Raw genomic sequence first — 21,432 nt, forward strand, 5'->3', positions numbered from 1 at the left:
CAATGTCCTTAATTTTGTTTTACTCTCACGTATTCTGTGAAGCTTACATTAGCTTGTGTCTCATGTAAAGCTCTTTGTCACCTTGTTTAGATAAGTGCCATATAAATACCGTTATTATTATTATTATTATTATTATTATTATTATTATTATTATTATTATTATTATTATTATTATTATTACTAGTTATACCAAGGGCCAAGGAAATTCTCTGGTGAAACTAGCAAGAAAATCCATCTGCCATTCTTCCATGTCCTTGGGATACTTTCGTTTGCTCTGTGTGTGTGTGTGTGTGTGTGTGTGTGTGTGTGTGTGTGCGTGTGTGTGCATGTGTGTCACTAAGAAAAATGAATCAGAATAAGGGCGCATTAAGACCATATGTTGACAGAATGCTGTGCGGAGAGAAATTAAAAATCAATGTGTCGTCCTATCATCCGTGTTATTCCTCTCCTTCATCACAAGCAGTGGTGACCACTGACCTCCACCGACTGTTCATCATGAGACGCCGGAGGGGTTAAAAAAGGCCCGAGACACACTGCAGCAACCTTGATATTTTTTTTCATTAAGTGATTGATGAAACTGGCCAGTAGCTGAGAAATCAACATCAATCTCTGTGAAGCCAAACCGCAAAAATAATCAACAGTCTCATCCTTTCGTTTTAAAAGGGACATTTAAACACCTGTTCTCTGTAAATACAGGATTTCAAGGACGATTAGTGTAAGGGGATTAAAACTCTCTTCAATGAAGTAAAAGAAGAGGATCGATCGTCCGGTAGAAAATTTCAGAAAATGGAAAATTTCTTGAACTGTAAGATTGAATACAGTATGGCTAGACAAAGTTTTCATGACCAAAAAGTTACACATCTCATGTAGACCAAGCAGACCTGATGCTACATGACATTTGAACTCTGCTTTCTATGACTTTTATCTATTTTTATCTATGACTAGCAAAGTATTCTGTCTGCTCTTGACACATTTTGAATTTGGGAATTTTATTCTGAAAGAAAAATGTTTATACTATACTCCTAGACACTGGATTTGAAGTCACCAGTGAGCTGGCTTAACATTATCTGAGCTGTGAGCACAATCCGTCACCTACAAGTCTACCGAGCTAATAGATGTAGGCTATGTACTGTTTAAGTACGGTAGCTCCAATACTTTACATAGCTCTTATAGTGGACTTAACTGGGAGACTGGTGGACATGTTTAACAGTGTGGGATTATTGTGCTCTACAAGGCCAGTATTCAGGAACTACATATCCAGTCTTCCGTATGTGCAGATCTGAATCTCTCTCTCTGACTTTTTTCTGTTCCTCCCAATAAAAACTATCATGCCAAAGAAATGCATCATTTTTATAAACTTTCGGATTTTATTTTTTATTTTTTTTAAATAATAAAGCAGTTATCAAATTGTAATAAAAGATAAGTATCAGATAAACTGCCCCTGTTAAAAACAAGCTTAGAGTCCTTTTAGTGAAAATAGTTTTGTCTGATGATGACAATATCAATCCAAATCCAGCATTAAAATTTAGATGTTATTATTTATTGTATACATTAAATTGTTAAATTGTATATATATATATATATATATATATATATATATATATATATATATATATATATATATATATATATATATATATATATATATATATATATATATATATATATATACACACCATGTTTCAATACTATAATTAGTTAAAGTTGAGACATTTTGAGGAGAATCCCACTTGAGAGAGCATTTTTGGGTGTAATACAGCTCAGTCTTCTATAACTGGCAAAAACAAGCTTCTAGTGCTCTGAAAAGCTCAATATGGCAAGAAAAGACTTCTGACTGAAACTAATGATAGAACAACTGAAACCATGTTTCAATACTATAATTAGTTTTACATTTCAAATCCCTCTGCTCTGAACTTTGCTCTGTAGTTGCTGCTGTCTGCCTTTGCAGGGCAGTATTGGTCATCATGGGCAATCACCTCCCGACTTTCAATTGCATCTTGTGGAAGCACTCTGTCCTATAATGTAGTCTCCAAATGGCTCTCCTGTGTCCAATTAAGAAAACCCAGCCATGCATTTATGTATAATTGTATTGTTTCTCATACATATTGTTTCGTGGATCTAGAAAAATATTTATGGGGTGGCAAGAGGGGGCCAGGAATTTCTGAGTGGTGGACACATATGGCAGACATATAAATACTGAATTTAACAGTTATCACAGTTTGAGGAGAAATAGTATGTACACACTATATAAGGGTACAGGCTGCTATTTACAAACTTATACCAACTTAATCTCATTCAATCAATGCCTTGGATTTGAGGTTTCATGTGACACACTTCATATTAGGAATAAGTGACCATGCAATGTGATCTCACATAATAGGAGACAGCAGTATGGTCACACTACTGTAGGTGGGCCATTATCACAGGAAAGACACTAAGGTAAGACACAGGTGATAAGTGGCAGATGCGTGCGAGGGGAAGCAAACCGTTTTTGAATGTGTCAGAGTGCCACAGCCTTGCAGGCAGCATTTGTAGAAGAAGAAACTATCCAAAGAAAAACTTACCCATGAAGATCTCTGGACTGAGCTGTACTAAGCTGAGCGTAAATACACTGTGGTAATAAATGGGTCACGGCACTCAAACAAGGCGCTGGACATAGCTTTTATTGTTTACTCAGGACACACATTGTCCCCATTTTGTTTCTCAGTAGCTTGAACAATTTTTTTGACAGATGAGGCCTTTACTGATAAAGTGATGTGAAATACAGTACAGTATATACAGTATTCACAGCAGTTAAGGTGAAATGAAAAGGATATTTCATGCATGTGAATCTGAGCTGCTGTATCAACAAATTACGCAAAAAGGCTCACAGAGTTACAAAAGGATATGTTACATCAAAATCTCCATAAACCTGAAAAGATGTCACATAAAAATGTATTATGCTCCCAGTCTGAAAAAGTACAAAAAATTTTGTGAGTAGGTTCATACAGGTCGTTTCTGGACTGTTTTATACTGTATATACATAAGAAAAGACATTAAAAAACAACAACAGCAACAATAGCAACAACACTGCTTCATGTTCAGCAGGATTTACACCTTATATATACACCGTGATATCAGATTTTCTCAGACAAAATAAAGATATAAATACAGAAATTTAAAGTGCAGATTCTGTTGAGGTCATCATTTTAAACAGCTTTGTAAAGGCTAACCAGTGAGCATCATGTTTGAGATCCTCAATATTTGAATCATAAGCTTCAGCCAATAACATAACAACCTCCTCTCTCAAAAAAGTTGGACTTTACGGATTTAGTGTCTGGACACGCTGCATAATGTTACAATGTGTGTTAGAAAATCTTCTTCCTATTTCTCCAATCACGTTATCCAGAACTGGACAGTGCACTGAGACACAAGAAGTGTGTTTGCTTTCTGGAACTACATGCTGTCCCAAGGTGGAGTGGATGACAGTATCCTGAAGCACCTATGTTGTCTGTCTTGGCCTCTTTGGTTTTGTATCAATGTTACTTGGCTGACATATATCAAGTGTTTCACTCCACAATTCCTCAAGAGAGGCATGACTACAGTACTGGTCTAGTGTCTCTTTAAGTGCTTCAATAAGTTCAACAGCCTTAGCATGGTCCAATGTTTTAGACTGGAGGATGTCCGATAAAAATTTGAAGTCACACAGGACCTTTCTGAACAGAACAAGAGATCCAGCAAAATTCAGATCAAGTTAAGCCAGTATCCCTCTTGCTTCAGCAGCTCTTTGTGGATGATTCTCAGATGCAGTCTCTTTGAGCGCCTGCACTATTGCAGGCAACCTGTCCATAGCATTGCGACATGCTATATGCCTACAGGCCCAACGTGTATCACTTAGCTGTAGCCCTGGCCTACAAGGTTTCTCTTGTACTCCAGCCCATGCTTCTTAAGGAAGCATATACTCTTGTCACAAGGTGGCAGCATCCAGGTGTTCTGTCACTTCAAACTCCAGAAAGCGCTCATGAACCACACCGTTGTAAAAAAAAATATCTCAGGACAAATGACATTTGCTCTTTTTTCTGAACATCTTTAGTTTCATCAAACATAACTGAAAACTGCTTGCTTGTTTTGACCTCCTGGATGATTTCCTCTTTGACCCCTGCAGCCAAGCATTCAAGTGTTTCATTCTGTACTGTTTTACTGGTGTATTTTGTATTTTTAGCTTGTTGTTCAAGTCTTTCTTTAATTGATGGGGTTATGGTTACCCATCAAGTCTAACATAGACAGAAAAACACCCTTTTTTCTGAGTCGAGAGACTCCCTGTGACCATTGCTGTGCTATGTTTTCTGTGGCTGTTAGTACTAAAATTTCAGCTAATGTTTCAATGTAGTATTGATTTTCAGCCACCTGCGTCTTTTTTTGCTCTTCCATTAGTCTGGAAGAAGAACATGAGAAATGCTTGTGTTCTTCTTCCAGTTCATTGAACATCTTCATGCTATCCAGTTGAACTACTTAGACTTTACCTGGTGTGTTTCTTGTCAGTTACTTGAGATAGAGTCACTATTTTCTCCAGAGAAAAGTAGTTAAAGGATGACAGAGAGTATGCTGAATGTGTCCATATGGAAGCATGTCTACAGTGCCTCGATGGCTGTTTGCTGATACAAGAGATACAGGGCTGTCGTAGTACACCTGATGAGAAATGATTGCACTCTGTGAATGCTGCCTCTCACACTGTGAGAGATATGAGCTTTGGAAAGCATGAATAGCCTCTTAAAATTTACTACTAAAGCTCCCAAAGAAGCAGTGACCCTGACCACTCTCCAGTATCCCTGCAGCGCTCCTTGAAATGAAAGAATAAATAAATAAATAAAGGAGCCTTAATAAATAAATAAAATGTTCCTCACTCCTCAAGGAGGGCATGATCTTTCCTTAAACAAAAACAAGAATCAGATGCTCATGTTCAGAGATGAATAAAGCATGTCTGCCGAGATATATATTTTCCCAAATAACAGACATTTTATGAGCGTATCCCTTCACATCAACAACCTCTCCCCATTGCCCTTTTTTTTTTACACAGTTCTGTCACTCGGGAGTAGAACAGGTTTGACTGACATCACTGTGAGTACTTATGTGTTTATTTAAAATATGCTTGGAATTATTACAAAACTATTACAAAATAAACAAATATAATAATTAACATGTAGTGCCAGTATGAGAAAAGTCTTGTATTAAATAAATATTCAACATCTCTCAAAGATTCCTTTTTCATTATGAAGTTCTGATGTCAGATGGCAATGTTCAGCTGCCAAGCAAGGTCATGAGATGTGGAAAATAAAATCGTATTTATTGGACCTTGAGGTTACTTCTTTGTTTTAATGGTTTTAAATATTTCCAATAGAATACGTATACAGGACCTTGTAGATTTAAAATGCAAAAAAAAAGCTGAACTGATGCCACAGGGATTATGGGGAGAATGCATGTTGTGATTATGGTCTGTATGTATATATGCATCATGGGTAATAGTGCTTCTATAGGTTTGTGATAGCTTCAATGTTTAGTGCAGTGATTGTTTCATGTTTGCCATGTGTCATGTTGCGCCACCTCCTGCCCTTTGTCTTGTGTTCCCTCCCTCCTGATTAGTTTCATGTATCCCTGATCAGCCTCCTGTGTATTTTAGTCCATGTGTTTTCATCCTATCTTTGTCTGTTTCCCCGCCATTTTCCCTGCTCCCTGCTGCGTTCAGCTGGTTATCGTTCCTCACGCTCTGTCAGCCCGTCTGTTCCGCTCCCCTCATCCCGTTGACTTTCCCTGATCCTGCTGTGGTGTTTGCCTGTTCTTGTGCTGCCCTTATGCTGGATAAAAACTTTGTCCACTTTTCGTTTTGCCTGCCATCCGCTACATTTGGGTCCACCTTCTCTGCTCCAGCATGACAGCAACGTGTTGCAAAGAGCATGTTGATAAATGCAACTTGGAGTAGGGTAACGCAATCCATGAGAAGTGATTTAAGTTGAATTTTGTGTGAAAGCAAAAAGTATTCACTTTATTACATGTACCTGATGCTGGTGAGTATAATCAGAGCAACACTGTTCATGTAAGAGAAATAAATACATTTGATGACCAACAATTGTGATGCATTCATTTCTGGATTACAATAATTCCCCCATGACATGTATGATATAAAATCACACTGTAACTACAGCTTGCAGCACAAAGCTCAACACTTAACTGATGTCGCCATCTAGTGGACATAATGGGAGGTTCATCTTTATGTTACCACACAAATCACCACCTTTCCAAGCGTTTGACTTGGTGAACTGTATATACAAAGCTTTAATGAGAGGCCCTGATGATGTCAGAAAAGATACCAGGGTTTTAACAGGGAGGCCCTTAGCAGCAGAAATTACACACTGTACAGTTAAAATCATTGATCGGTTAGTTACAGGTTAATCGGTGTTGGCCGACTGAAAGCAGAATCAAGGGAAAACTGACATCCACTCGTTAGTAAGACTGTTACCTTTCAAGAGACAGGTGACATGAACCCTAGCTGGGAGACTTCTGGTTTTGTGCTGCCTGGCTTGCAGCTGGTAACCTGCTTTACATTTTCGTACAGCATTGCATAAACAGGGACGTTTTTTTCCTTCTGTGGCAGTAAACAAAACACAGTCTTTCAGTAACTACTGTGCTGCAAACTGAGCCTGATCTAGACACTCTATGCCTGACAAAAAGTGAAAACTGCAGCAAACCTGCCGGTACCTTTCTCAGTCAGGAGGGACTCACTTCACATCTGCTTGTCTATGTCACTCACAGGGTTGTCTGGCATTTTAGAAGCCATAAGCTAACGCACTCTGACAGTAATAGACATTACCATTTTTCCAAAGTCTTATTTTTTCTCCCTATGAAGCACCAGAATGTTAAGCCAGACTTCACACTCTGTAAAGGAAATATCTGACCATGGATTATGTATCAATGAACAGACGGAAGAGTTAGTTTGGAGTGGAAGTGGAGGTCAGACCACTGAGAGGAGAATCCCTCCGTCAAGAACTTAATCTTGTTAGGCTCTGTGACCCTGTCAGGGTAAACATAATGAAGGAAGAGTACCAACAAGTCACAGACCCTAACACATACCTTCAGTAATTACTGTTGATGGGTGTGACCCGATTTATTTCTTCTTCTCGAATTTCGTCTTTCTCACTTAATTAGATTAAATTTGAGTGGACAATACTTTGTATTCTGGAATTGTACAGAGGTTTTGTATAAATCTGACCATCAAAACTGTATTTCAGATGTCCATCTGTGAACAGGCACTGCTACGTAAGTCCGTGCTATGTGCCATGAATACACACTGAATTATAAGATCCAGGAAATGAAATCTACAGAGTGGTTTGGAAATGTGTATTATAATACTATATAGCATTGCAATCAACAAGGCTAATGAAAAAAACATTTCTTGTTTTTTTGTTGTTGTTTTTTTTTCTGGTTGATTTCTCTCAGCAATCAAATAAAGACATGCTTAGAATAAACCCTGGTGCCATTCATTAAATCCTCTTAGAGATGCACCAGTAGGTAAGAGTAAAATCTCTAGAGTTGGCCATGATGCAGCTGCTTATTTTAGATTAATCTCAAAGGTTGGCCTCCCACAGGTAGTTTGGCTTTCTCTTTGCTGTCTTTTCGGACAGGCTGTGATGTGCATAAAATAAGGAGTAACAAATGCTATCACTTACAAGAGAATGGACACCAAACAACCAATTATATGTAGAGAAATTGACACATTTCTTCCAGTAAATCTAATTTCAATGTTAATGAATAATACCCCATACTATACATAACAAATATTTATTTCATAACTCTAAGGAAGAATATGAGAAATATTTGCACTAAATATATTTTTGTATGACATCACTAGACATATGAAGAGTAAGAACTGCATTAAAACCCTTTAAATAGCTCAAGAAAAAAAAATGAGATCAAGATTTCCAGAATGTGCAAATATTTAACATATCACAAGGTTGCGACTTCACTGTATTCCACTGGCAGTGTTTCTGCATGGGACGCTTGTGTGTGCTGACTTGGATTAGCTTCCAAACTATTTGCGTTGTCACAAAACAGACCCATCAATGTTCAGACAGTGGCCATTTTCCTGTAACAACACGCTAAGGCAAGAAGTTTGAGTGCTATGAAGAAGTAGTTCTGTAGTCTTCCATATTGTAAGTCATATAAACATAGGAAACCTGACAAATTGTTGTTATGTCACTACTGCCTGGTTGATCAGTAACAGTAACAGTGAGGTGGTGGACAGTGAACACCTGGAAAAAAAAACTGTTGTCTTTTCAGCTGCTGATCAATCAGGAAGAGGTGAAATTTTAACTATTTCTCAGATTCCTTGCATTTTAGGACTTGCAACCTAAACACAGCACCGAAAAGTGCATTTTTGACATAGGTATATATGTAATCTTACTATAATATCACAGACAGAATGGTAGATGGAAATATCGTCTTCTGAGATGAAAAATGTGATTTGTTTTTTTGTGAAAAATGTAGATTTTGATCTTAAACGTGTTTATCGGGGTTCCACATGGGTCTCAAAGGTGACTTTCTGCTCACCCTGAGTATACGTTACATCCAGTCTATATTTGCATACATGTTGGTGGATATTTGAGGCTGTATTTTTGGTTAATATTTCATAAAGATGTACTGTGTTTCTGCATGGGAATTTTGGCGTAAAGAAGCCACAATTGCGTAGATGGGGATCCTTGAATGTACTTGCACCCTGTTGCCATTGTCAGTGCAATATGGATCATATCCACTAATAGTTTCGATGGCTACCTACCATCAAATCTATCCAGTATGCATATGATGCCAAAGGACGATACAGCAGCTTGTTCAAAATATATCAGCTTGTTACAGACATCATTCTATCAGACCTCCTGTTGAGCGTTAATCTTAACCTCCTCCTATCAACTAACAAGGACTCACTTGTGGATCACACAGTTTATAAAGTACCCACTAACCCTAACCCATTAGTATGAAATAAATCCCAAACTTTAGATCTGAGATTATTTCATTGCTTTTTATTCTGACTGGCAGGACTCAATGGCTTTGTCAGCAAGAAGTCAGCAATTCAACACTGTTAACTGTAGAGCAAATCAACTCATCTCATAAGATTTTGATTGATGGCTTGATATCAATCATTTGTAAGTACACTGAGTTTTAAACAACACATACAAAATTTGGTGGAGAATTGTTTAATCACAATAAAATTATAGTGTCCCGATTCGACCCTCACAGGGATCCACTCTGTACATACGCTCAGTGGGATATTGCTCACTGTCCTATCCTCAGAGTTAGTGCAATCTAATTAAAAGAGATTGATACCAATTCCAAATTAGCATGACCTGGAGCTTCTAAGTCTCTTAGTGTCTTTTTTTCTGCACTGAAAAACAACACTACAGCTGATTAAGGACAGCTATATACTTGGTATCAGCTGTTTGGCAGGTAAATACAGTGGAGCAGATACTAAGATCCTTTACTTAAGGATTAAGACACAAATACAAATTGTCATCTTGGCCAATTTCTTTTCGTTATTTCAGGGTTAGTCCATTCCTAGTGTTTTGCAATGGTGGCTTTCAAGTTTTTCCATATCTCACTGTCTTGGTCCGCCATCCTATCTGGACCCGAAACATGGCCTGTTTAGTTTAGTTTTATCACAGAGCCTAGAGCCATGCTGCTGATATTGATGACATGTTTGAACATGGCCTGGCTAACTTCTAAAGCTGCACTCAGTTTTGAACAGTATTTAATGTGCAATAGTTAGCTCTTACAGACAACCCCCAGACATTAAGCTTTTTTTTTTTTTTTTTTTTGACTCTTTTGGATTTCTAACCTGCAAAACATGTTTTTTTTATTAGGCACATTTTAGGCAGAGTTGCTTTGAGAGGAAAACCTCTGATAACCTCAGCTTCCTGGTAAGTTTTCAACAACAGACATTCCAATTTTGAAGCTAGCTGGCTCAAGAAAGACATGCATGACTTGAGACGAATGGTAACGTTGCATTCAAGGACATTTATGTTGACATTTATTATATCCAAGTCTCAGTTTGATTCACACTCTGCCCAAACTGGCCTTGCATCGTAATCCATATATCGCCTTCCATGACTTCCTTCATAAGCATTGCTGATCTAGTGCCTTGTTATCAGCAGTGGCATTATACTGCATGCTACACCGTTGGGATACAGATTCCTTTCATTGGCACGGAGTAATGAGGCCTGTCACTTACACAAGTTTGTCCCAGACTCACCTTTAGTTGCAGATCTTCTTAACTTAGAGAGAGGAAACCCCACCAAGCTAATACTGTGGTAATCCTGAGGCCACACTAATCACTTCTGTCATATGCGAACTGGAGCTCTGGGATTCCGCAGGGTTATAAAAAACACCTAAGTGTATGAGATCCCATTTCAAGTCTGGTCACTCCATCGTGGATTACGTGCTCATACTACATGGCTACAGAACAATGGACTTTTAAATGACAGGCTAACCATGGGGCAAGCACAGCAAACAGAGAACAATCCAGAGATTGATGTCAAAGTGCTTCAGGACATGTATAAAAAGTTTGTCATGGAATGCCCAAGTGGACTACTTTTTCTGCACGAGTTCAAGCGTTTCTTCGGTGTGGAGCCGACAGGGGAAGCGTCTGATTATGCGGAGAACATGTTTCGAGCCTTTGACACAAATGGGGTGAGGGAGTAAAAGCTGTTACAGCCTGGCATATTGTGTTTTATTACCAAAATGTGAAAATGTGACCCAGTTGTTCTCGTTCAATCTACCTTTCAGGACAATACAATTGATTTCCTTGAGTTTGTGGCAGCCCTGAATCTTGTTTTCCGGGGAGACTTGGAGCATAAACTGCGCTGGTCATTCAAGGTGTATGACAAAGACAACAATGGCTTTGTGGACAGAAAAGAGCTCCGGTCAATAATTGATGTAAGTCTACGACAAAATGTCCTGAGGGTGCTGGATGTAACTAATCTGCTGAAGATAGAAAAGAGGATATCCTTGCAGAAAAAAAAAGCATTTTGTTTCAATTCCAAACTAAAGTAGGAAAATACAGCAGCTAAGAGTATCTATCTTTAGACATCTTCATACTTTTCATACCTACTGTTTGGCTCTGCAGAAGAGGCTGTGGACTTGCTTAATGCTTAGAGTACTTTCGGTTTAACAGTGACAACAAGGCAACATGCACAATAGGACCCTGAAACCAAGGCCAACCATATATATTGCAGCCATCTTCAATCATACTTTATACACCAAAACTGATGTTGAATTGATTTAATCTCAGCCATATTATTTTGGAGGTAATGCTGTTACCTTGTGACCACTGTTTCTGTTGTGGATTCCAAATCCTCATTTGACCACGTATATATTTTCATTTTTCTTTCCACAAGATCAAAGCAGTTCATTGAAATATCTACATAAGGAAAGAAAGACCAACCTTAATCTTCCCAATGCTTTTATATATATATATATATATATATATATATATATATATATATATATATATATATATACTTGTAACTGTTAACATATAAAAATGAATATGAATCTGTATCTGTTCTCTGTGAGACTGCAAGTAAGTTGTTTGAAATCTTTAAAATCAAACTGTTGTACCAGATAATTAAACAAAATAATTCTCTTTTCCATCTAGAGCATCTCTCGGCTAAAGAAAAGCGCAAAGAAGGAAGACTTTGATTCACAACTTACAGTAGATGAGGTTGTGGATCGAATCTTTCAGGCCGTAGATAGTGATGGAGATGGTAAGTATTCAGTCACATATTACTTTAACAATGCAGTGAAACCGCTTGTGAATTATTATTATTATTATTATTATTATTATTATTATTATTATTATTATTATTATTATTATTATTATTATTATTATTATCAGCAGAGAACATTAAACTTTCTTGGACTTTTTGATCCACAGGCCATATTAACTTGGAAGAGTTCATCAGGGGTGCACAGCAGGACCCCTGGGTGCTCAACATGGTGAAGCTGGATATGAATCCTGCTAGATGGGTCATGGAGCAGAGGAGGAGGAGCGCACACTTCTGAAATGTCAAAGCACATATGCCTTTCCTATGTGGACAAATAGAAAACAACCACGACTAAATAAACCCAGCTAAAATCACAAGCTCACGCACAGCTAAATCAGGATCCATTAAGATGTGTTTGTCAGCATTAATTACACTGAACATCTCACAATTAACAGCATTAACGCACAGATATATATGTATATATACTAAAAAGTTTATCATATTTGGATCCTATTCAAGTAATGATTTGCATAGTGCATGTTTATACTTCAATATAGTTTGCTTACTCAAGTCAAAGCCTTCTTATCATAAAGTGTTAAGTGTATTTATTTTATTTACATGTAAATAGTAAATGATTGTCTGCTTTTCTATCTTTGCTTTTTTACTATCTTTATTAATTTTTAATTTCTTTGTCGGCAATTAAGTAATACCTCTAGGATGAAATCCTAATTGCACATACTGAGTTTAAGTACATACTGTAATGCTATATTGTTTTACCTGATTACTTAACTGTTGTTAAAGGCATGGTTGAACACTGATGAATTCAATTCAGTAAAAAAAAAAAAAATATGAGTTCTTCTTCCCAGAATTTGCAAATGTCGTATGATATCTTCACTAACAAATATCTGAAATACAAGCTCAGCTCTGTCTTAGAAGTGTCATATTCTCAGAACCATGAGGTGGTCCCCTCGCACTACGTGGTACAGAAACCACGTGCTCTCCGTCAGTGGCAACACCCCGTCCTTCCTGTCTGTATTTCTAGATCTACAGTGTCAGTTGTAAGGTAGGTTCTGTAGTAAACCTCGCCGACTATCAAAAGGCAAATTATGGTCCTGCCTTCAAGCAACACCTTGAGTCACACCTGAGGTGATTTGCAGTGTTATTTTGTTGTATGAAGGAGGTACTAATGTTTTTACTCTTTAATTACACTGCAAGAAGAAACCTGTTGTACAGTATATTTATGCAAGGGGGCATGCAGTGGGTGTTAGAGGGGACCACAACCATACAAGGCAATTTTTGCAAATAACTAAATATATCAGGGGTGTAACAATTAACCGATTTACATTCGCTAATCGGTTGGAGAGTTGAAGATACGACTACACTGATACGCGGACCTCTTTATGGATGTAAATGTACTGCAAACCTGATTTTCAAGTTATGAATCAGTCGAGTGAAGCTGCTGTGCTGCTACCCCCTCACAGTTATACTGACAACGTCTGTGTTGTTGACACAAAAGCCACAGTTTGCAAGCTCTGCAGAAACTAGATGGCAGGTTAGTTTTGTGAGTTTCCACTTGACTGAAGATATGAGTTACTGTTACATTACTGTTGTTGATAAATGTTTTAAATTTGACAATGTAGTGTGATACATTGCGAACAAAGGTCAGATATCATATTGCATAAAAGTCAAGTCTGAAAATGGCATAGCAACCTGTGCTTCAAAAAAAACAAAAAAAAAAATGTAAAAATCGAGAATCGAATTGAACCGTGACCTTAGAATCAAAAATTTAACCGAATCGAGGATTTGGAGAATCGTGACACCCCTAGTCATGTTAGGGTAATGTAAGGGTTACGGTAGCATTGCCTGTCCTCTGCCTGCCAAGTACAAACAAAAGCAACATGTCAAATAAGGCCAGTAACATTTATAATGCACTGTCAAATCTAAAATCTAATAAGTTCAGAAGAGATTTGGATTTTCTAAGGAGGAAAGAAGGTTAGACAAAAAGCAGGCTGCTTGTAAGCTCTGTAGAACAGCGTTAGCTGTCCAGTGGTAGCACGTATCCTGCAACTGTGCAGATGACCAGGATGCGAGTAAAGCCAGCATTAGCAGGAGCCATTGCTCATTCCAGCCATTACTCATCAGCTCTAAGGTAATAACAGCATATGCAGTCAGTTTTATTTCTAAGGACTTAGAACCTGTCTGATTTTGAACGCGTTCCTATCATTAGCTATATTCTACGACTGCTGGTAGTGCTGAGTATCTTTTGAGTTTGATATCAGTAGTAAACATTTGTCTGATTGTTTAATCATGGGTGTGATTTTATACACTGATTATTAAGAAGCAGAGGATACAGACAGTCAGGGGCACCCAGTTCAAAGAGGTCCAATGCAGACAGATCCAACCCAAAGAGACCCTGCTCATTGAGATCCAGACAACAGGAGAGTTGTTCCTCAGATCCAGGATGAGACAACAGTAGTGGGGTTTTTTGTTTCAAACAAAATGAATGTCCAAAATTAATCAAAGAATTGTTTCCGATTGTATCGTACGGCGCCTAATCAGAATCAAATCTCATTGAACTGTTCCATAATAAGAAGTATCGTCCTTTAAATCGTGTCATAGCCCAGGTATCTAGAAACATATCAGATCGCCTTACACAGGAGATGCACAGCCCTAAAATGTATGCATGGAATGGTCGTCTTTGCAAAACTGTTGAAGTGAAATTTAATAGTAAGTATTCATAAAAAAAAAACAATCACTGCTACACAACAAAAAAAACACAGTTTGCTCAACCATATTAAAAGGATGCCATACCCAAATGCACGTTTGCAAAAAGAAGTGAGTTTTATTTCCAAATAATACCCAAATTAAGCAACACTATGGGAGTCTGGATACCTGGGCCACAACTCCGCTCCCTAAACCAAGTGTAGCGACTTCTTGCTTCCTAGAGCTGCCGAGAGGCGGAGACTGGTAGGATTAACCTTCCTATCATGCGCTGTCATGATCTGTGTCGAGGAGAGGGCACCATCTCAGCCAACCTCCCTTAAATGTGGGCTGGATTATTATATTTATTGAATTTCATTGTATTTCATTATACAGTGCACCATAACAACATCTAACCTATATTATGTGCCAACCAATTAGTTTAACATTACTCACATATGCGGGCTGGGCTTTTGTATGTTTTGTGCTCTGTTTGAGAGAATTGAATCCTGGCACCTCTTCTCATCCATGTTCCATCTCTTTGATGTTATTTTTTTTCTAGTTACACTGTTACAACTTGCAAAACACTTTCACAGCTCCAAGAAAGTGGCTCTGGTCCGGCTTGAGGAAGACTTGTCATCACCCTTAAAAGCCTTTCCCTTGCCTCTCATGAGCGATATGAAGTTAAGTTAAGTAATCTGGTCAAAATGTCTCCGGCGTAGAGATGTCTTCAGTGGTACAAAGTGTCTGTTTCCTGTGAAAACTCCAACCATGGCTTATTTCAATACCACGTTCTGTAGAACAATCATTCATCTGCATTTCTGGGACATCTAGGAGCTGTTTCAACAGCTTGCGGTGTCCCCAGACTCACCCTCCTCCATGGCCTTATCAGCTTAACATTATCCACCGTTTCCCTTCCTGCAGCCTCTTCCTCTCCTCTTCCTTTCTCGTTAACCACGATTGCTTGATCAGCTGTAGCTCCTGCGTCAGGTGTTGCATCTAAAGCCTCATCATCTGTCTCTCTCAGCAGTTGTTTGTTGAGATCCCTACCTCTCTCGCTCTCAGGTGTAACACTTTCAAACTGCTGACTCGTGTACTGTCTTGTATGCAACTGCTAGGCCTTGACTAACTAAGCTTCTTTCCCCACGCGTGCAGGGGGTCCTGTCTGTTCGGCTGACATCGGTACAGCATAAGCATTTCAACATTGTCAACAACGGTGTTTTTGGACACTAGTTTTGAGAAGTACGTTTGTGCCGTTGAGAGACACTTCATTAGAATAGAGTTGCTTACAAGTGACGTGGACAAACACTTCGCACTGAGACATGATGTACACTTCACGTACGTTCTTGCGTTTTTTTCTCAAGGAGATTAAAGTAGCGTCTGTACTTCCACTTTGAAAACGCCAGCTTTCCCTCCGGACTCGCCATTGCTGCTGCTTACCTTTGATCGGTCGTGTGTGTGAGGCTGCTGTGTGCGTGTGTGGGGTTTGTGTGTAAACTGAACACTGCTTCTGATTGGCTCAGGAACTCTTACTCAACCTTAACCAGTCATCATCACTTATGCGGTTGTCTTGCCCCTCCCTCCTCCCTCACCAAAGGATAAAAAACAGCTTTGAAGCTCCTGTGGCTGAGAGCAGCATCAATGAGTAGCTTCAGTTTATAATGCATCATGTTTAATTGTCAGTAACGCTGGCGGGGTTGTAACGATGGAAACAGTCATTTGTTAGATTATCTGTAACTGAAAAAAATATCGCCGCGAGTAATGCCATTTATTTCTACACCATTATTCACATCACTAAATATGACACCATTAAATCTGCTGGGGTGCGCTGTTACTTTTATTGAAAATGCAAGCCACCAATTCCCACATTAATAGAAAATGGTGGGAAGGATGATTCTAAAATCAGCTTTTTCTTGAGCCATAACCAATGTAGAGAGAGATATAAGTGTCAGGTGTTATCAGAGACTTTTTGTTGCTATCTTAGGTCCACCAGAGAAGAGGCCAATAAATTATCTAGCGATAATCTGATGGAAGCATGTATGGATTTTAGCATCTGATTTTGATAAAGGAGCTGACTTGTCGTCACTTCTCTCATTCATTTGTTATGGTGTTTGTGTAAAAATAAGTTTCCTACTTTAGGTTAAAGGTAAAATGTCTGAATGTCTCTTTTGGAGCTAGTTCAGCTCCCCTCACTAGGATGACTGGTTAGGGCTGTTCAGAAAGTGGTTTTCAGAATTGGTCTGGCATGACACAGTGTCGCCAATTCTAATGCTGATGCAGCTTAAGGCAAAGGATACAAAAACATACAACTGCAAATGGCGCCAAAGACCAGGTCTTAAAAAAGTTGCAAAGACAGCAACATTTGCAAACCGCCTGAAGAACTGACATGCTGACCTCTGTAAAGAACCTGAGTGGTTTCGACATCGCTGTAGCTTTCAACAAGATGCCCCATAAACAGCCTTAGTGTTGCTGTGTCTTCACCTGTTGTTGGCTCAACACCCGTCTGTTATTTTTAAACTAAGCTGATCCATCTCAGAGCTAATGATAGGCCATTGATAGGAAATACTTTTGGTCAGGGTAAATTAGCTCAGATGCTGTTTTTCTGTACACAGATAACCCACATTTTGTTATATTGATCTGAAATATAAATTGTTATAAAATAGTACTGAATAAATATATTTTTCCAACCATTGTATCCCAGTTGTAAATTAGATTATTGTTACAGCACTAATTCATACTGCACATAGTATATCTACACACAAGAAAAGGGTCTCCAGTGCTAAGCTGCCATTTTAGTATAAATATAGAGTTACATTTACTAGGTCACTAAAGGTTCAAGATGGGATCAGGTGTGTGGATTACTGTTCAAACTCACCTTGTCAAAGTCTTTGGCTAAAAATAAGCTTCTTGGTCGGGGTCACATGAATAAGTTATGAGACCAAGACCCTTGAGCTGTTGAATGAACCGTCAGTGACAGCCATGAGGTGGACGCTCGACAATTTGCTCCTGGCAGTCTTAAGAATATTACTTTACGAAGGCTTCTGTATTGAATTATTTCTCTCATATAAAAGGAGAAATTCTTAGTTTTTACTGCAGTGGTAGGGTTTGGATTTCAGTATGGGTCAAAATCAGCAAACACAGTCACAGCAAGAAGAAGTGGAGTTAGAGGGCATCCAGGACCTCTACAGGTCATTCATCATGGAGTGCCCCAGTGGATCTTTGTACCTGCACGAGTTCAAGAGGATGTTCGGAGTACAGAACGGTACACCTGAATCGGACTACATGGACAGCATCTTTCGAGCATTTGACATGAATCATGTGAGTAAAGAAGCCACTTAAAATGTTGAAGTCCAAGTATTGATTTTATTCCTTTTTTTATTCCTGTCCTGAAAACATTTTGAAATGTGTTTTTATTCCTTTGAGCTCGAAACTCTGAACCAGCATGCTGTACCTTCCTTGTTGGGGTCCAGCTAATCATCTTTCCCTGTTTTCAGGACAACACAATGGATTTTATAGAATACGTAGCTGCAGTAAATCTCATTCTGCGTGGAAAACTTGAAGACAAGCTGCGGTGGTCTTTCAAGGTGTTTGACAGCGATGACAACGGTCGCCTGGACAGAAGTGAACTACGGAAGATTGTCAAGGTAAAACAATGTCTTGTGTATTGTTAGGAGATGATATGTAACATGTCAGTAATAATAATAATAATAATAATAATAATAATAATAATAATAATTTCTCACTTTTAAAGAATTATATGGAAACAATATGTTGAACAACAAATGGGGCCAAAGAATCTACAGCAACACATGCAGCTTTGGTGGCACTTAAGCACAGTTGTGGTTTTAGATAAGCGCTAGCATCCACATGCTAACATGTTCACAATTACAATCATTATGTGCTGCTATCAAGCAGGTATATTGTTAACATTTACCATCCAAGTCATCATGTCAGCATGCTAACAAAATGATGGACAAACTAAAATATTCACCCGATGATGGTTTTACATCAGAAGTTTGATTTATCAGTCCTCTTGGGACCATGATTGTCCAAACAACATTTTACGGTAATCAGTCAAGTAGTTTGATGGTATTGTCTGGACTCATGTGGTGGATCAATGGACCAACAGACTCAACTGACAGACCCTCACACCAGCATTGCAATCCCTAAAAAATATGATACTGCTCTGGCTAAGTAACCACACAGATTGTCAATAACATTATCAGTACGACACAAGAATCGGTCTAATTTAGTCTGCCCTCACCATGTAAAGGCTGTATTGGTCATATGTGCAAGCAACTCAGTACAACATATATTTATGTGCATTGTTAGGTAGCTATAAGAAGAGCAAAGGAGGATATCAGCTGGGATAGTTTATGGGTGACATTATCTATACAAGGAGGAGGATGAAGTGGGTGGCTAGGACAAAAAAGTGCACAACTTTCATTCAAGAGACGGCTGTTAGTGTTTTGTGCCAAACCCAAAGTAATGTGTGACCTCCTCTAATCTAAATGCACGATGTATCTTTAAGTTAACACACGTCCCCAAAACCTTGATCTTTTCTTTATCTAAACCAATACCTTTTGTTTGCAAAACCTAACCAACTAGTTTTTGTGTCCAAACCTAAGAAAACTGAAACCGTTTGACAACCATATGACAAAGAAGGTCTGTTGCTGTTACTCTCCATCAGTCATACTTACAGTGGTCATAAGAATTTCATGGTGTTCAGTCGTGTAAGTTTGACAACGTGTTGTTCTAATTGCTGGATTTTTCTTTCAGATAATCTACAGAATAAAGAAAAGCTCTGCATCTGATGGATCAGGAATAGGGAGCCTCACTTCTGAGGAAGTGTGTGACCGCATCTTTCAAGAGGTTGACGTCAACAGCGATGGTATGTTGACTGCATACACAAAACCATCAAAACCCTGAAACCTATTCCTTAAGAAATAAGCATTCTTACTATTTAGCCGGAAATAATTAAGTCAGAGTTGTTTTGTCTGTGCCGCAGGTGAGATTACACTGGAGGAGTTTGTTGAGGGGACTCAGAGGAGTCCGTGGCTTCAGAGCTTCCTGAGACTCGATGTCAGTTCCAGCGCATGGGTCCAGAGGTACATGTGTGAAAGGAAACTGATGAGCTCCAAAGATTCCTGAGGGAGCTCAAGGTATTCGGACCAGACAGCCAAATGGAAAGGGACCTGACTGTGAACTTATGGAATAAGCACATATTCTTCCACCAACAGTGTGTGAGAAGACACCTCTTGCCTTCATACATTTTTTTTTTTCATGGAAATGACAGCTGGCATGTGATCCTCTCAAGGCTGAACTGGAAAGAAAATGCTATTGTGTTTGATTTGTATGTCTTGTATGGAACCCAGAAACAGAAACAACTGTTTCACAGTAGCAATTCAGACTTTAAGATTAAGCCCATATCACCCTGATGACATCATCAGGGTCATTTTCTCAGACTTGACAAAGCTGCTCCCGAACCACAGAAGAAATTACAGAACCTATGTAACAGACTGGGCGTTACTTCCATGACTTCTGTCTCTGTTTGGTAAAAGGTTGGTTGGCAGTTCAAACCTTGACCAGCAGGATAAACCTGGGTAGGGAAAGAGCCCCGGCTGCGTCTGTGGTGAAGCTCAGTGACCAGCAGATCAGAATGTTGTTGGACTTTTTTTTTTTTTTTTTTAATTAAGCCCTGAATTGGCATTTGCATAGTGTTTGTCTTGAATTATTGAACAAACACAACATCCTGTGTGTATTACCATGGATTTAATGCCACTAATAAATGTAACAACTTGAGTCCTTTATTCTTATTCTGAGTGTAACTGTCAGAGGATTCATGTTATTTTCACATCAAATCCTCAACTGAGGAACCTCACGTCATAGGTGGCCTGATTTTTAAATTTTTGTTTATTCATTCATTCATTCATTCGTTTGTTCATTCATTCATTCTTTCATTTTTGGTAGTTAAATGAAAACCAATGCAAGCCTGCCAGACATAATTGAGCTATGCACGTTCATAATAAATATCAGTTATGGATTGATTTTGGATGGATGGCAACAAGAAGGTTAAGGGTTACAACTTAAAAGACAGATTAAGTGAATATGTGGCAAAGTGACTGAATTTCTACAGTGATATTGAAAGCTACAATGTATGGGACTCCTAATTCTATTCTTTGGCACCATCTGGTGGTAGTATCAAGGATTACACTGTGGCAGGAGGTGATGTAAGAGTGTAAGAATTCCTTAAAACAGTAAGTAGCTATCTCAATTAAAACATGACAATGAAAAAAATATATTTGACACTATTCAACAAAATGCATGTTTTGACAGGAGGTTTGGTAGACAGCAATGCCTGACTTAAATATTTTTTTAAGGAAAGGGATGTGATGAAACATTTTATTCCTTACATTGAGTCCTTACGGTGTTGTGAAAAGCAGCCAAAAGTCATAGTCAAAGTAAAAAGTATCTCATATTAACTGTACTTGAAGGTCCTGTTTGTAAGATAACAGTAGTTACGCCCTCCCCAACCTGTCAAATACTGACACTGAATTATTATTTATGGTCAAGTCAGTAGCCAGTCCGAAAGTATCTGTATTTGGGACTTAAACTCAAGAATCAACTATCTTACATGCAGCATCCTTAAGCCTCATTGACCATCAGATGTGAAATGCTTTTTAAACTGTGTCATGTCAACGTATCTTCTGTGAAAAGGGCCAACTAAACAATTCTTCATCAGTGAGGACTCAGACTCTGGTTTTCTTTTAAACGATGCCACCTGACAATAGAACTAAAGGCACTATACCATTAGAATGTCCCAGTACATGTCAATGAGCCAAAATGTGCAATACCAGGGCCCTGGGAGTGGCACCTTGGCATCCCAGGCAACTGACAGTGTCAAACCTGTGCAGACATACTGCTGCCATTTTTTGTCTGTTTTTAC

At 38.6% G+C, this 21,432-nt stretch overlaps 2 protein-coding genes across 2 annotated transcripts; both read left to right on the forward strand.

Moving 5' to 3' along the window:
- The first annotated feature begins 10,512 nt into the window (after window positions 1-10,512).
- LOC119018190 (guanylyl cyclase-activating protein 2-like) lies at window positions 10,513-12,084 on the forward strand. The gene is made up of 4 exons (XM_037095680.1): window positions 10,513-10,710; window positions 10,807-10,956; window positions 11,678-11,786; window positions 11,957-12,084. The coding sequence occupies exons 1-4, from the start codon at window positions 10,513-10,515 to the stop codon at window positions 12,082-12,084; spliced, it is 585 nt and encodes a 194-aa protein (XP_036951575.1).
- Window positions 12,085-17,603: 5,519 nt separating this feature from the next.
- LOC119018189 (guanylyl cyclase-activating protein 2-like) lies at window positions 17,604-19,843 on the forward strand. Its single transcript, XM_037095678.1, has 4 exons — window positions 17,604-17,804; window positions 17,981-18,130; window positions 19,266-19,377; window positions 19,495-19,843. The coding sequence occupies exons 1-4, from the start codon at window positions 17,604-17,606 to the stop codon at window positions 19,635-19,637; spliced, it is 606 nt and encodes a 201-aa protein (XP_036951573.1). The 3' UTR covers window positions 19,638-19,843.
- Window positions 19,844-21,432: the final 1,589 nt, after the last annotated feature.

Source organism: Acanthopagrus latus, chromosome 4, assembly GCF_904848185.1.
Source record: "Acanthopagrus latus isolate v.2019 chromosome 4, fAcaLat1.1, whole genome shotgun sequence".
NCBI classification, from domain to species: Eukaryota; Metazoa; Chordata; class Actinopteri; order Spariformes; family Sparidae; genus Acanthopagrus; species Acanthopagrus latus.